General features: G+C 32.6%; 1 protein-coding gene across 1 annotated transcript; it reads right to left on the bottom strand.

The window, feature by feature from the left end:
* Positions 1-4,867: 4,867 nt before the first annotated feature.
* On the bottom strand, positions 4,868-14,904 carry LOC132747465 (G-protein coupled receptor GRL101-like). Its single transcript, XM_060736858.1, has 10 exons — positions 14,495-14,904; positions 13,872-14,012; positions 13,341-13,457; positions 12,269-12,784; positions 10,758-11,799; positions 8,958-9,499; positions 8,413-8,540; positions 6,775-6,829; positions 5,709-5,947; positions 4,868-5,042 (listed from the first exon to the last, which is right to left on the bottom strand). The coding sequence occupies exons 2-10, from the start codon at positions 13,909-13,911 to the stop codon at positions 4,896-4,898; spliced, it is 2,826 nt and encodes a 941-aa protein (XP_060592841.1). The 5' UTR covers positions 13,912-14,012; positions 14,495-14,904; the 3' UTR covers positions 4,868-4,895.
* Between the last annotated feature and the right edge of the window lie 318 nt (positions 14,905-15,222).

Below are 15,222 nucleotides of genomic sequence, written 5' to 3'. Positions count from 1 at the left end.
TACAATTTGAAATACCGGCCAAAATGAACCAATGAACGAACATCTGAATATGACATTTCTGTTGCTTTCCCTTTCTCTACCGTCACAATATGTAAACCCCAGCAAAAATGAGCCAAGCAAAGTTCATGCTCTGGAATGCAGGTACCCTGACACATTTTCAACAGAAAGGTCTCCAAACTATGATACAACTACGATTATTGAGGGTACAGAGAAGATGCTCTCGCATATAAGTGAACAAATGTCTTTTCTTTTTACACGACCATGTGACTTGTGTGAGTGCAGTGAAAGCTGTTGTGATAGTGAACCAGCTAGCATTGAAGAGATTGACGAAAGTAAAGAATGTCTTACGCCGCAAGTTAAGAGGAGGTCGCTGCACGAAAACTTGTTTCAACAAAAAATAATTATCTCTTCAGTTGTTTATAACTTGTCAAAAATCAATTCACAACCTTTTGACTTAAGAAAGGTGTATAAACGATACATTTGTTGATAGGCAGTTCATGTTCCCAGTATACGTCGTCCTACAGAAATAAGTTTTGCACTAATGTAACACTAATGGGGTAATAAATGAAAATGATATTGTGTCTTGGGACTCAAGCATTGAATGTAGCAGAAATACTTTCCAGTTTGGAATTCTTTATAATCTTCTTGGGCAGGAAAAAATGTTCTATTCTATTCTATCCGTATAAAGGCTTTGAGGCCGTTCGTTGTAAAACATTAATTGATTAATGTAACATGACTTTTATATGGGATGTATACAACAGCTCTTATTCCGATTCTATGGGCTTTATACTGCATTCTTTATGGAAACTTATTAAAACGTATTTTGTCATTTTTTCAACACATGCTCTGACTGAAATGATGTTGGATTCAAAAAAGTTCAATTCAAGATGTTGCCCTCGCAAATCATTGCAGCATTTGAATTTTCTGAAAACCTCAAAAGCAATGAGCGTTGCTTTTGGGATTCAGTCTTTGATTCAATGCAAGTAAATTTTATTTAGATATTTACACATTTGGAACAATTACACACAAGTTTGTTACTTCAACACAATTAAAAAAACAACGTTACTATCATTTTTAAAATATCATTTAAGACAATCTTATTTTCCAATTAATTTTCTTCTTGAAAATAAAATACATATTAAAAGTTAAGCTACTGTGACAAATATTAATAAAGTGTAGTTTAAATTTTTCAGATCAACTTTCTAATTTAAACAAGAAATATCGTTTTGAAAAAATACTATACTATTAGTATGTTACTGTCATGTGATTGAAATCGTTTGAAGTTGCGTTTGTTGCCGAGTGGTTTTGGACGTTGATCTGACATCACATCTCACTCACTGTTGCGGGTTCGAATTCCGAAAGGACTTTGGAAGCTTTCTTGTGAGTAGGCTTTCGACCTGGCTCTACTCAGGTATCCGATCGTCCCTTAAATAATGCACGGAAGAGAACATGAGGCTTTCCTTGACCTATAAAGCTGGAAAGTCGCCATGTGACCTAGTGTTTATTGATGCGATTTTTTTATTGAACTATTGTCTAATTTCGGGCTTATTCTGTATGCATACATGTTTAATATAGGGTATCTCCAGATAGCGTGCTTGAGTTGCAATAAAAAGAGACTATTTTAAATGTTTGTAAGAATATGATATGACTTTATCTTTGCCGCAACTTTAGGGGATTGTCAACATATTTATCATCGAAACGGTACCAACACTTCATGCCAAAAAGTACAATATGTACAGTTATATTTGAGTAATATAAGGCTTAAGTATATTTTAGATGATATTTCTTTTTCGGTAAAATTAGGTTTATATATCAAGAAATTTCACGGTTTACTAGGATGGGTAATTGATTATGTCTGTTTAAAAAGATAAGCACCGATAAATGTACACGGGGCATGTTTTTGTCAAAAACGAAAAAAGAAATCAAGAAGAATCCTCATTAATAAACACTATATTTAGATAATAAACGATTAAAAGAGGAGTGTCGATAAAGGTACATTGAACATGTAAACGACCAATGAGTCTTCAAAAATATCACTACATTTAATAATCAACACATTGAATGATAAGCACATTAAAGAGTACAAAGTTTTATAATCGCTTATAATGTTTTTGTTTGGAAAATTCTTCCAAATGCCTGTTAAAAAGAGATATGTATCTCACCTTAAAAGCGATTGGCGCATGCACGAATTAATTTGCTCATTTTATGTTTTAACTCTTCAGAGAATCGACAGTAGATTATCTAAACAATGTAACTTTACCGATTATAAATTTTATCAGTTAATATTTCATGACCCTTTTATAAAGGTAAATGAAAGATGTTCTAACAAATAAATCGATGTCGACAAAAATCATCATCCCATATAATAAATACTAAACTGGCTACTTTTTGAAAATTATACACAGCCAAAACAGCAAGAGGAGAATGATAAAGGTACATGCAATTTATGTTCGACATATAATTCTTCAAAAATGAAACCAATTTAATAAACACTAATTGTTGATATCTATTATACACAGATACGAAAAATTATCATGAATCGGCTAATAAAGTCAAGAATGTAGCCAAATTTTACAATGTTACTTGTGTGCGATGAATAGTTAATAACACATATAACCATTAATAAAAGTACATGTTACTTGCAATCGACATCTTATAAACACTTACGTTTTAATAACTTACCACACACATAATACATTTTATACAAAAAATTAAAATATTACTTACTATAACATTAATCAAAGACATAATTTTTAACATTAATCAAAGACATAACTTTAAAAAGAATGACTAATAAGCATGATGTTAATAGTTGTTTTGAATGATATAAAAAGTAAGCACAACCCATATTTACAAGGGTGTTCAAATATGAATGCAATTGGGTCAATTTTCAGAAGTGCTTAACAAACATTGCAAAAATAATTATCTCAATCCTTCAAAATGCTCACCACCATGTGATATACAAACGTTTGGTCGTTTAATCCAATTTTAAAATGCATTTTTATAGTCTTTTCGAGGTATACTTTTCAGGCACTGGAAAATAGCCGAACCGATATTCTTTCGCATTTGATATTTTCTTCTAGCAAGGTGTTTTTTGAGTCTCAGAAATAGGAAAAAGTAACAAGGGCAAGATGTGGTGAATAAGGTGGGTGAGGAAGCTCGACAAAATTATTTTTTGGTTCCAGGCATTCTCGTACAATGGCCGCTTTGTGTGACGAAGCATTTATATGCATCATGCTACAACATGACACCACGGAGACATGTTGGTGGTCGACGGTTTTTTAAATATTTCTTTGATTTATGAAGGACTTGGAATTTACAGATTTAACCTTTGGTACAGCAATTGGAATTGCGGGACCTTGATTGGTAAAGAAAATTACATACATTACATTTTTGACGCTCATGGTGTTTTAACTATGCAAAGTCTTCGACTTCCTTTCGTTGGCCATATTTTGTTATTCATCTTTCGCTTGGGCTCATAAAAGTGAACCCACGTCTCATCGCCAGTCATTAATTTGCGAAAGATCGATTGTTGTATATAGGGAACTATTTCAACAAATGTCTCGAAATTCTTAACCGACCAAGTTTTTGTAAGGATATGGATTATTAATCTCTCACTATTCTTCTCATTTTTAAATCACGTCTGAGAATTACACGAGCTCTACAGAGATACCAACGCATTTAGCTACATTTTTACATAGGTTAAAAAATTTGCATCATTAGCATTCAAATCCTTTACTTGTTCAATCATTTTTGACATAGTTGCAGTTTTCGGAAGGCGTGCATGAGTTGCATCTTTAACTGAATCTACATCACTCTTAAGACTGAACTAATTGACACATGTATTGTATCAATTGAGAGCTGACACAACCATCAATTCGATACATATACATAGTTTATGCAAAACTTGAGTGAAAGCGAGATATTGACATAGTTGCATTATGTTTGAATACCCCTCGTATATTCTTTACAAATCGTGACCCTTAACTTGCCGAAATCCGAAGTGATTAGCTTTTGCCATCAGTAAAACCCAGGTCAGTATGCACATTTGTGCAGTCTGACTAGTTGTTATTTGGTTCGCCAGTGAGTTCCAGAAATAGAAGTCAGACAATTTAATGTAAAGGTGTTTAGGATTAAGTTCCAAGAGTTTCCTTACGAGGTTTATACTACGTATGACTCTAATCATTATCTTTTTTAAGTTCATTAAATGGACTTATTAACTCATGTTTTGAGGTTTTATATTCAAAATTTCCTAAGCAACAAGTGATCGAGCGACTGAATTTTAAATAACATATTCTTTAAACCTCACGTGACTGATTTTACGGAAGTCCTCAACAAAATTCCACAATAATATTAATCTTAATGGGACGGAGTTTAGCTATTTTACTATATAAACCATTGTTTATTGGTCCTCTGGGAATACATTTTCTTTCAGAAAAAAAATGAAAGAAAAAAGGAATATCTCCGAAAGGCTAGCTGTTTTCTTTTCAGGAAGATATATATATAATGTGGAACTATGCAAATTGTACCTGGCCCAGGAGCTTGCTTGCTTTCTATATCATCTATCAAATCAAATGAAAACTATTTCCTATATGTTTACATATCTTTTTCAAGAAAGTTAACAGGCATTACATAACAAATTCTTTATACATATGGAATTAGATTTGAAGACAATTAAAAGATATACTAATCTAAATGAGAAATATAACATTGAACATTCAAACAATTATTGCATGAAAATAAGAGTTTCAGATATTTAAAAAAAAACTTAATAAAATGTATCATTTCTAAATGACAAATCTACATGAATGAAAAAAAAAGAAAAGATATTTCTATCATTTTAAATACTGTACAAAAGATCTGTAAACGCCAGAGCACTACTTTATCGGTGTTGTTTAACTTGTGACATTACACTTTTCCTGAAGCAAAAGTTTGGAAACAAGGCTGCGCAAAATAACACCATATTGATAAATATCTTCCGACTTAGTTACTTGACTAAATGATACAACGGGTTCCCGTCTGAGGTGAATCTCGCCGACAAGCTGAAAAAGAAACCAAATTTGAATTCATTCTGAATAAATAATGTACGTTAAGAAACATCTCAGTAACCATATATTTGCATCCTTCAGAAAACGCAATGATGAAACGTTTTGTTTCCAACTTCAACAACACTTTACTAAACATTTGTCCTTTCTAATGTATGAAAAAGAGATTGATTCCTTAAAGAACGCCTAAACAAAAATGATGATAAAAATCATTGCAGGCCGGCTTGATTGAGTTCGTTAATGAATGACAGTCGTAAATGCAAGCTGCTGTCTTCGCCGCCCAAAAGCACTGTCACAGAGAGTAGCGTAGCTTTGGGTATTTAGAATGATGTCTTATGAGGTTTATGCAAATTGTTACAGGATTGGTCAACGCATATCTTGAAAAGATAGCTTATTACTTATTTGCTTACAAGTCCGCTGTAACCTTGATTAAGACTATACCTACTTGTAATGCAATTGTACAATTTTAGACCATGTGTGTGCTTATTGTTTAGCGTATGATTTTGCATTTAAAACAGTTTATCAATTTGAGATATGTTCGGATGTTAAAATGAAAGCTTCTTAAATGTGAACGGTTTAAATTGTGAGGGATGGCTATTCAATCGATATACAAAGCGAGTAAATAATTGCAAATGGGTAAACGTAAGACTCTTATAAACTCACCTTTCCATTCTCCACATTTGTATACGCTGTGTTATGTAGCTTGGGGACTCTAAGCGAATTGACATGAAGCAAACACAAACACTTGATCAATTCATATGCGATCTTGCAGACGACTTCATTTGTGACGGCAGCATCTGAATGTATGACGTCATCAAGACAGATAAAGGCCTGGTGAAAGTTTTCATTTGGAGCCATGTAGTATCGAAACAGCCGGCGTAGGTTCTGTTTGTGTTTTTGCGCTACAAGAAAAAGTTGATATTAAAAAAGTCCATTACAAAATTCAATTGTACTGTATATATGTGCCTCCTGTTGAAATTTTGAGAAAAAATATGCATTTAGTATGTTTTCTCTTTATGCTTGCTTGAGTTATTTTGTGATATGAAATATACTTTAAAAATATACAACATACATTTGCGACATGTTGAAATTTTGAGAAAAATTATGCATTTAGTATGTTTTCTCTTAATGCTAGCTTGAGTTATTATGTGATATGAAATATACTTTAAAAATATACAACATACATTTCATTTCATTGATCGCAACGCGTAAAGTCCTTCAACAATTGATTTGCATACATAAAACATATTGGTCAATGTCAGAAAATATAATAAAGAATGACTTTAAAAAATATATAAAAATAATTATAAAGATTAAAACCTACTATCTTCAGTTTTAAACTGATAGTTGAGTAATGTCACTGAGGCTAATGCGTCAAGTGTTAAGATATCGTATACATATACCTTTCTAACATACATTAAAATATCCGTATAGTTCACTTCAAAATCAGAAAAGAACAGACAAAACGTCATTGATTATTCAAATGTCTCAGACCAATATTACCGAACAATAACGGTCAAATATATCAGAAAATATGTCAGACAACAACATATCCTTCAATATCAACTGATTAGTTTGGGCAACAAGTAATACAATAAATGTCATCTACAAATGTAAACTATTGTTTGAGGTGAATCGTCGAACTAACAAAGGTAACATGGGTAAGGCGGTGCCAAGACAATTTTAAATCCTGCCCAAAAATATGAAAATTCCTATATAAAATACTTACACATAAACGTTTCCTGGACACTTCTACTGTTTTCGTCATTTTTAGATCTTTGTTTCTATAAAACAATAAATAATAGAAACAGAATAATCAACATCTTTTATCTTATTTTCTAAGGGTTACAAATCCGGGGTATTAGCAAAAGATATAAATTTTTAGCCAAAAATCAGTCAATGTAAGGCAGCCAATGAGAATCTTAATGAATAATATCCTGAAACAACATAGAAAAGGATGTTATATCAGTTAAGGGCCTTTCTTTTGTGCCGACACTCTGTGCTAGGGGCCCAGACACACTTCTCTCGTTATCCCTGCCTACATTGTACATTGCAGAGCCATCCCCTCGGATTTCGTCTGGACATTGGCAGGTGATTCGTAGGTTGCAAAGTTCTGAGCTTATCTCCGCATCATCGAAGGAGACCTACCATATTTTTACAGAATGCACAACATCAACGCTCGGATCATAAACAGTCAATGTGTCCTTGGTGATAAATCAACCAAGACAACTTGCAATTGAATTGGGAAATCAATACGTACAGCATATGCCTATGATTCAAAGTACTTCTCAGTTTGTATCAAATAAGAAAAAATCACTATTTTCTATTATTTAACCATACAAGTTTCTATAAGAGGATAGATACACATTTTGTGGCTATTTATGCAAATAACATCTGCAGAAGCACGAAGATGCATTCATAGCCAGAGTCCGCAAAGCGAAGGATTTAATCAGTCGAGGGCAAATGCTTAAAAAAATGGTGTATTAGCGCTTATTTTGCAAACAAATATACGTCTGGTTATATGTTATTCCAGTTTTTGCTTTTTCTTTGTTGTTGCTTTGCTGGTATGATGCCATTCGGCAATTAAGTTTTTATAAAGCTCCAAATCGTCGGGATTTCTTACTTTGATAAGTATTGGGGGAGGAAAGTATTTAGCGATGTAAGATTGTATTTACTTTATAACTCTTCATTGAAAACTTACGTAAACTTCGTGTAAACAGAAAGTAGCGTGCGAACGTATCTATAATTTTTCTATTCGTGTTTATTCAGCAAAATACATCAACAAAAAAAAAAATCTGAGAAATCACTTACGCAGATAAAGGTTTTTGTAAATGATTCATGTTGTCAGAAGTTTCCGTGAAAATCCCACTTGAATAGTGATCGTATAGAATTTTTGCTTAAAAGTTTATCAAGAGACTAAACAATGATAGATGGAGCTGAAGTCATTTCGCGAGCAGGTATTTTGCCATATCTCGCTCAGTTACCGTTTACGTTTTAAATGTATAAAAAAGACGTAAGAACAAAATATATATCGTAATTTTATCACAAATATTCAATGTATTGCATGATAATCAGGCACTTGTTAATGCATCTTCTGGCACGCAAAATGCACCTGAGTTTTTTTGTCTGCTATTAAATTAGTAAATAATTAATATTGACAGTTATGCCAAAATGATATGGTATACATGTAAATGAAGTCATATATTTAATAGGTAACTGTTTCTTAAATATAATTTTACTGTAGCACATAAAAATACAATCGGTGTCACTGGGCCTTGGCTTAGTGTCGAATGTATACAAAGAATGATTTCTGACTTTCTTCCGTATCTCTAGAAATCTTTACCACTGAAATTATTATGAAACTGACCCGTTTTCCTAGTATTGAAGTCAATGTGTACAGGAATGGGTTGATTGCAGAATTCACGGGTAATATAAATACCGCTGTCCATGCATACACATCTCCCGGAATCACGTGACCAGTAAGAGCCATAAGTGCTGTTGAAATACAATATTTACGATTTCCAAAAGCATTTAAAATTTCAATTTAGAGCAATAATTAAACAAATGTGGTTTCAATCAGATCCTAACAAACGATTTTAATCAGTATATTGACAAACATGTCGAGTTCATTAAGTACAGAAATTCATGTTTTTATATTACTCTTATGCACGTTCTACAGAAATAACAAGAAGAACAACAAAATTATTATGATTCATTAATCAAGCTGTATAACATGTTTTGTCATGAAATCTATATGAAGGTCAATTAAAATTCTATACACTGGTAAGACAAACGCAACTTAAAAAGCCAATCTCTGATTGCTTAGTTAAACAAATTTTCAACAACAGAAATTTATAAATAGAAGTCATCTGATATCTAGAAATAAGAAATGAAAAAGGGATGTCAACTCACCCATGCATCCAATCGGGAACCAGCACAAAAAATCGGTTGAAACAACAAATAACAGATTCCTTGCAACAGCTAATTCTGCACTGCGGACTCTGGATTTCCTTTTCATTGATTTTCTTATCTTCCCAGACACACTCTTAATTTCAATATAAATTAACAACTGACCGACAGCTATTAAAATAAAAGTGATAAAATTAAGACCAAGGAAAATAACAATTGAATACATCCATCCAGGAGGCCTGTCACGAGTAAGTGGCAATGCAATACAAACTCCTGATTTTGTATAGAACCGGCCTTGAAAATAGCTTGTATGGACCAACGGATACAAAGCAATGAATGCCGAAATAACCCAAGAAATAATTGAACATATGGTTGCCTTTTTAGGCGTTATACGAAAACTGCTGAATGGATACTTTATGATAATAAACCGGTCTAGCGTGATGAAGCAGAGAAAGAAAACACCAGCCTCCGATGAAATGGTTGACAAAACACCAGATAAAGTACACCAAGAACTTGCTCTCCAACTCTCGTCCATGAAAATATACCTGAAGAAAAAGAATACGATATGCCAGTGAAAACGCTGTACTGTATATAGGATTATCATAGACGTTATTGCTCTGGATAATTCAATAGAAATATTCGTAATGTTTCTGGAACCTAAAAGATAAATCCAGTCCTCGGGTTCACAAGAATCAGGATCCAAACATGGTCATTTAATTTTTCATTGATCATATAAGCAAAAAAACCGGCAAACGCGCATATCTTGTACATGATTTTGTTTTAATTTCATTTACCTGCCATTTCAAGTCATCTCTTTGTGAAGTAAATGAATCTTAAAAATGCAGAATTTTGAGTTTTGTATTTAAATCAAAAGATATTTTTACAAAAATCATCTTTTAATTATCAAGTATGACACGATCCTTAATGGGAGATGTAAGAAAATATTCCTAATCGCCTCCATATTTTTATGCTCACCCTTGGGTACAGCTCTATAAATGTTTTTTTTCTGCTAATCACTTTCTTTGTGATAATATTCAACAAATTTAAATACATTCTTTGCGGACGTCTATATATATTTCTGTGTTTGGTGTATAGGGGCATGGTCCTTTTGCCATACGCTGATGCACATGCGCGCGAAAATACTCATTCTGGTCGATTTACATAGCATCTAAACGTTTTCTTAAAGGTCAAAACTAACATAAAAATCGCGTATACCATGACATTCTTCACTTAAACTAGCAGTTACTATGCAAAATATATTACAAACATTTCACCATTAAAGGCCAGTTATAACGTCATAAAATGTTAAAATATGATGAACAAGATCGACAAGGAAAGGCGGCGTTCAATGAACGCAGCCCCCACCCGACCCAGCAACAAGCGCCATCGGTAAGGAGCCCAGGAGGACCCCAAAGAAAAATAGGACAGGGCATAAGGTAGAGCACGGGCAGGCAAATAATTAGCAACTGATTAGGAACTAAAAGAAAACAAATAAATGAATAGATATTAGGCCCATAAAGTCAAAAGGCACAGGGGAAGGGGACACGAGATACGGGGAAGGGGAATAAATAAAATAAATAAAAAATAGGGACAAAGGGGAAGATACTTACCGTAGACGAGAAACAACAAGAGAAACAAGCAAATGTGTCACCAAAACAGTATAAAACAACATAGACATACATCTGAGGAACACAGAGGGGCGCCGCCTTGGAACGGTCAGTAGCATAATAATGACTACTAATAAGACATGCAAACTATGAAAAGTCAATACACTTATCTGAACAGAAAGGACAGAAAACATACCTTTTCCTGTACAACGTGTCTGCAGTAGCTATTATTATCAAATAAACACCCATCAAGAAGTCGGCAACGGCCAGATTAGAAACAAATATTCCATATCCTATTTTGAACTTTGATCTGTCATACACAAAACGGTATATGATTGATATAAAATTGCCAATCAGAGCGCATATTCCCATAATCCAAACCATAATTTGTAATGCTGTTATTCTCATAAGGTCATCACACGATGAAAACTCATCTTTCCCTGGAGTGCACTGACTCTCGGGTAAGTAATTCGGCCGAATGCAGCAAAACTTGTAGGCTGGTGTCCGCAGCACTTCTAATTGAGACAACCCCGTGAATAACTTCTTATCAAACGTTGTTACAATGCTGCTTTCAAAATCAAGATATCTAGCAGTCAATTCACCAAAGGCAAAGTTGTCAACCTGGTTTATACTATTGTTTGAAAATGTCAATGTTGTGAGTTTAAGACCATGGAATGCATAGAAGAAGATGTGATTGATGGTTGATCCTGTTACTACTAGTGTCCTAATGCTAACAAGGCCTTGAAAAGCTCGAGTTTCTATCATTGCAATGTTAGTGTTTCCATTCAGTTTCAAAACCTTTAGTCTTTTCAAACCCAGAAAGGCCGACGTTCGAATGACCGATATATGATTTAAGCTTAAATCAAGAGATAGCAAATTATTCAAATGCCGAAAGTTATCTTGAAATATATCTTGTATTCCGCACATTGAAAGGTTTAATGCTACTAAATAAGGTAAGCCTCTAAACGGATACTGAATTAAACCATTGAAAATCATAGTATTTCCGCTGGCATCTAATAGTCGAGTGCGTTTGTTTAACAAACTTAGTGAGGTATTTGCTGATCTACACTCAGCCATGAATCCGACACAATTGCAGCTCTCAGGACATCTGAAGTCACACATTTTCTCGTCATCATGATTGATACACTGAACTTTTCCGTCACACATTTGGTCCATTGAAATGCATTTTGTACTTGCCATACATTTAAAATCATTCGGGCAAAACATTGATGCACGTTCTGGAATGTAAAATGTAGGTATATTTTAAATGAAAGATATATGTTACTACGGATCTAATGACACATTGAGTAGCTACCGGAATAACTAATTTACAATAATTAATATACGTTACATTAAAACATGAAAAGATTTCCTTTTATAAGGAGGGATCTCTGCTCTAGCAAAAAATGACAAGAAGGCAGTGCACTACATTTAAAACAATTTCAGACGACTTTTGATTTCTTTTTCTTCATTGTTTCATTGCGTTTATCAAGTATTCTAGCACAACATCTCCTAATTATATGATATATCTCAGGACATTGTCTTTAACATGAAGGGCCCGTTTGTTAGAATTTATTTTATTTCAAATTCTAAAATGAAAACACATATTTTGAAAATTAAAATTTAAAACTTATCATATTTGATAAGAGGATAGAGTGATATATTACACTCGGCTACCTGGGTATGTAAAATAAACTTAACACTCACTTTTACATATCATCGGAAAGAATGATGATCCTATCGAGGTAAGATGCGACCAATGCTTTACTGACACTTCTATAACGTGTGCAAACGGACCAAGTTTTGAAGCAGAAATATTCAGATTTTCGACCACTCTGTACACATGGAAGTCCGGTGATGACCTAATATTCTTGAACATCATTTCGGCAACAAGTTTCGACACCTCGGATTTTTGAAGAAAGACCAACGCCCTTGAATTATTCTTCGAAAACTGAACGCTGTTTATGAAGTTGGAAGCTAGAACAGTATAACGGCACATGTATTCACGATTGATAATGTCATATGCATTAACCTCCGTGTCTGATATATCAAGAAATAAATGCTCGTATTCAACTTTTGTCGGATCTTTTCTGACTTTATAACGCAATACTCTGAAAATTGAATGTCGATCAGAGAACTGTTTAGCAACATTTTTCAGATATGTTTCGTCGAAGTCTTCATTTTCTGTCATTATTACAATTTCATTCCCTTCCTGAAAGCATCCTGCGGACAAGAACAAAAAGAAGAATTGGAGTACTCGCAGCATGATTATTATAATAATACTTATTTGCAAAGTGTTTATTGAGAACATTCATTGAAAAAAAATGATTAAATAATTACATTAATATAATATCGTTATAATAAATAGAGGATATTCAACTTTTTCTATAAATACAGGATTTATTTTCATCGTGGTATGTGAATAAATATTTCATATATTTCAATATGAAAATATTCATAACAAAAGATGAAAATTAATTCTGTATTTTAAAAAAAACCCTGAATATTCTGTTTATTATATACATTTTCCTCTTTTTGCAGTACAATTTGAAAGACTTTTTCTTAAATTTTGTGTACTGACAGAATTTTAAAGAAAGGAGTCCGGCAAGACACCAGTGAAAATACGGAAAATATGTTTCACTGCAGTGAAAAATATTTTTTTTTAAATGAAAATACGAAAAATGAAAATACGCATTTTATTTCATTAATATTTCTTAATGTTTCATTTCTAAGTATGCATATATTAAAGATTTAAATTCTTTGTGTTTGTTGTTAATACCACAGCCAATTTCATCCTCGCCTCCTGGACATTGCTTTTCACCGTCACACACGTATTCTAATGGGAGACAAAAACTATTCGGACATTTTACGGTATTCGGTGGACAAATGAAGTCATCTGAAATGTTAATTAAACTTCTTTGAATATATACATATAATTATATACATATGAATAATTTCTTAAATAAATGCATAAATAAGAGATATGTATAAATAACAAAAGACCAGTGGTGGCATTTCAACATCTTGATTTCTCGGGTTCACGAACTCACGATTTAAACTTCATGAATATAGATTTCAAACTACATGAATTCAAAATTTCAACTTCGTGAATTCACAACACCTTTATTATTTAGTGAATTTATTATTTAAACTTAAAATTTAATTCATAAAGTTGAAATCCTGAACCCGTGAAGATGAAATCACGGGTCTTTCGTATTAATAATAGGTTTTCCAAATTTCATGAAAATGAAAAACAAAACACTATAAGAATAAGAACGCTATACGTAAAATAGAATATTTATTTACTTACGACAATTCTGAAGATGGACTCCCGTGTTACAGCCTAACATAAATCCTGCTGGATCTCGTTTATATAAACATTTTATAGATTTATCAAACGATTTAGAGCCTCTGTTACAACCAACTTCACTGGCACTTATATCTCTTGCATCTGTTTAAAAAACAAAAAAAAGCAAAACTTTTTGTGTCTTTTTTATGTTTATATGTATATAAAAATCTCAAACGTATACCCATTTAAAACTACCATATGTGCATGCAGTATAGCTTAATCGACTCATTAAAAAATACACTCGTGCTCCTCCATGTACCTAAAACGGGTCAGGTGCTCCTCTTTGCCTCAAAATAAATCGCATACCAACAATCTGTGTGCGGAATGACAAAAATGATCTAAGGGTATAAAGTGAGTAAACAGGTAAAAGTAAAAATAAGTTAACACATAATTCCTTTAAAATTCAAATTTTACCTTGCATGAACGATAAATTACTCACGTGGCCCAAGGTTTTCTTTTGTATAGATCAAGTGAGGTTTAATTGATAAAAAGAGAGACACAGTCTTTTTATATATAAGGTAGATTATATTTTATCCTAAACATTATCTAATATCGATGAAAATATCAGCATAATGTAAACTTACCGGATGAACAAACAGCTGAGCCTATCTTAATTTCAATAAAACTCTCAACATCTCTATAAATTGTGATACTGCGCCTTTTGTGAACCTCGTGATATTGAAAGAGAATTTCACTTTCTGACACATTGGATGTAAAATTATCACAGTAATTAATGGTCCTGAAATTTATATATAATTCAAATATTTTTAAAATGATATTATGCCCATCAAAGCATATATTATAGTAGGTGAAAAGTTGAAAGTCAAAATAATTGGTTACTTTACCATATATTCTTTCAATTCAAGACTTATCAATTTCAATTCTAGATTTATATTGATCGAATCTTAACAATTTTCCAATATCAACTTTTTGTCAATCCCCATTATTAAAGTCAATCTTTTCCAATTTATAGTCAGTTTAGCCAATATTGTCAATGAAAACATGAACATAATGTCTATCTAACATCAAAAACTACAAGAAAAACAAAAAACAAAACTGCTGAAGAAAATGAACAATAGCATTAAAGTAGAAAATCCCTAAAAGAACTTAAAAGTCGATCCTGCAAATCGAGCTACTCTTTGCGTTTATAGAAAATGATATAATTGTATGATTATACAGATCTTGATAATTGCTGTTATAGATGGTTTCAATGTTGTTGTTTTTAAAAAAAAAACATAAATAAAACATTTCTTGGCCAAAATACATTTAACTGCATTTCTGACAACATATAAGCTGCCCTGACACTGTGACA

This window comes from Ruditapes philippinarum, unplaced genomic scaffold (genome assembly GCF_026571515.1).
Source record: "Ruditapes philippinarum isolate M1 unplaced genomic scaffold, ASM2657151v2 ctg3457_1_1_1_1, whole genome shotgun sequence".
Taxonomy (NCBI): domain Eukaryota; kingdom Metazoa; phylum Mollusca; class Bivalvia; order Venerida; family Veneridae; genus Ruditapes; species Ruditapes philippinarum.
This window is presented reverse-complemented; position numbering and strand designations above follow the sequence as displayed.

Excerpts from the sequence above, each read along its gene's own strand:
- LOC132747465 (XM_060736858.1), bottom strand. The coding sequence starts at position 13,911 with ATGTTAGGCTGTAACACGGGAGTCCATCTTCAGAATTGTC. Across the intron at positions 13,458-13,871 it reads AGTCCATCTTCAGAATTGTC|ATGACTTCATTTGTCCACCG; the intron begins GTAAGTAAATAA and ends TTAACATTTCAG. Across the intron at positions 6,830-8,412 it reads CTTCAATACTAGGAAAACGG|AAACAAAGATCTAAAAATGA; the intron begins GTCAGTTTCATA and ends ATTGTTTTATAG.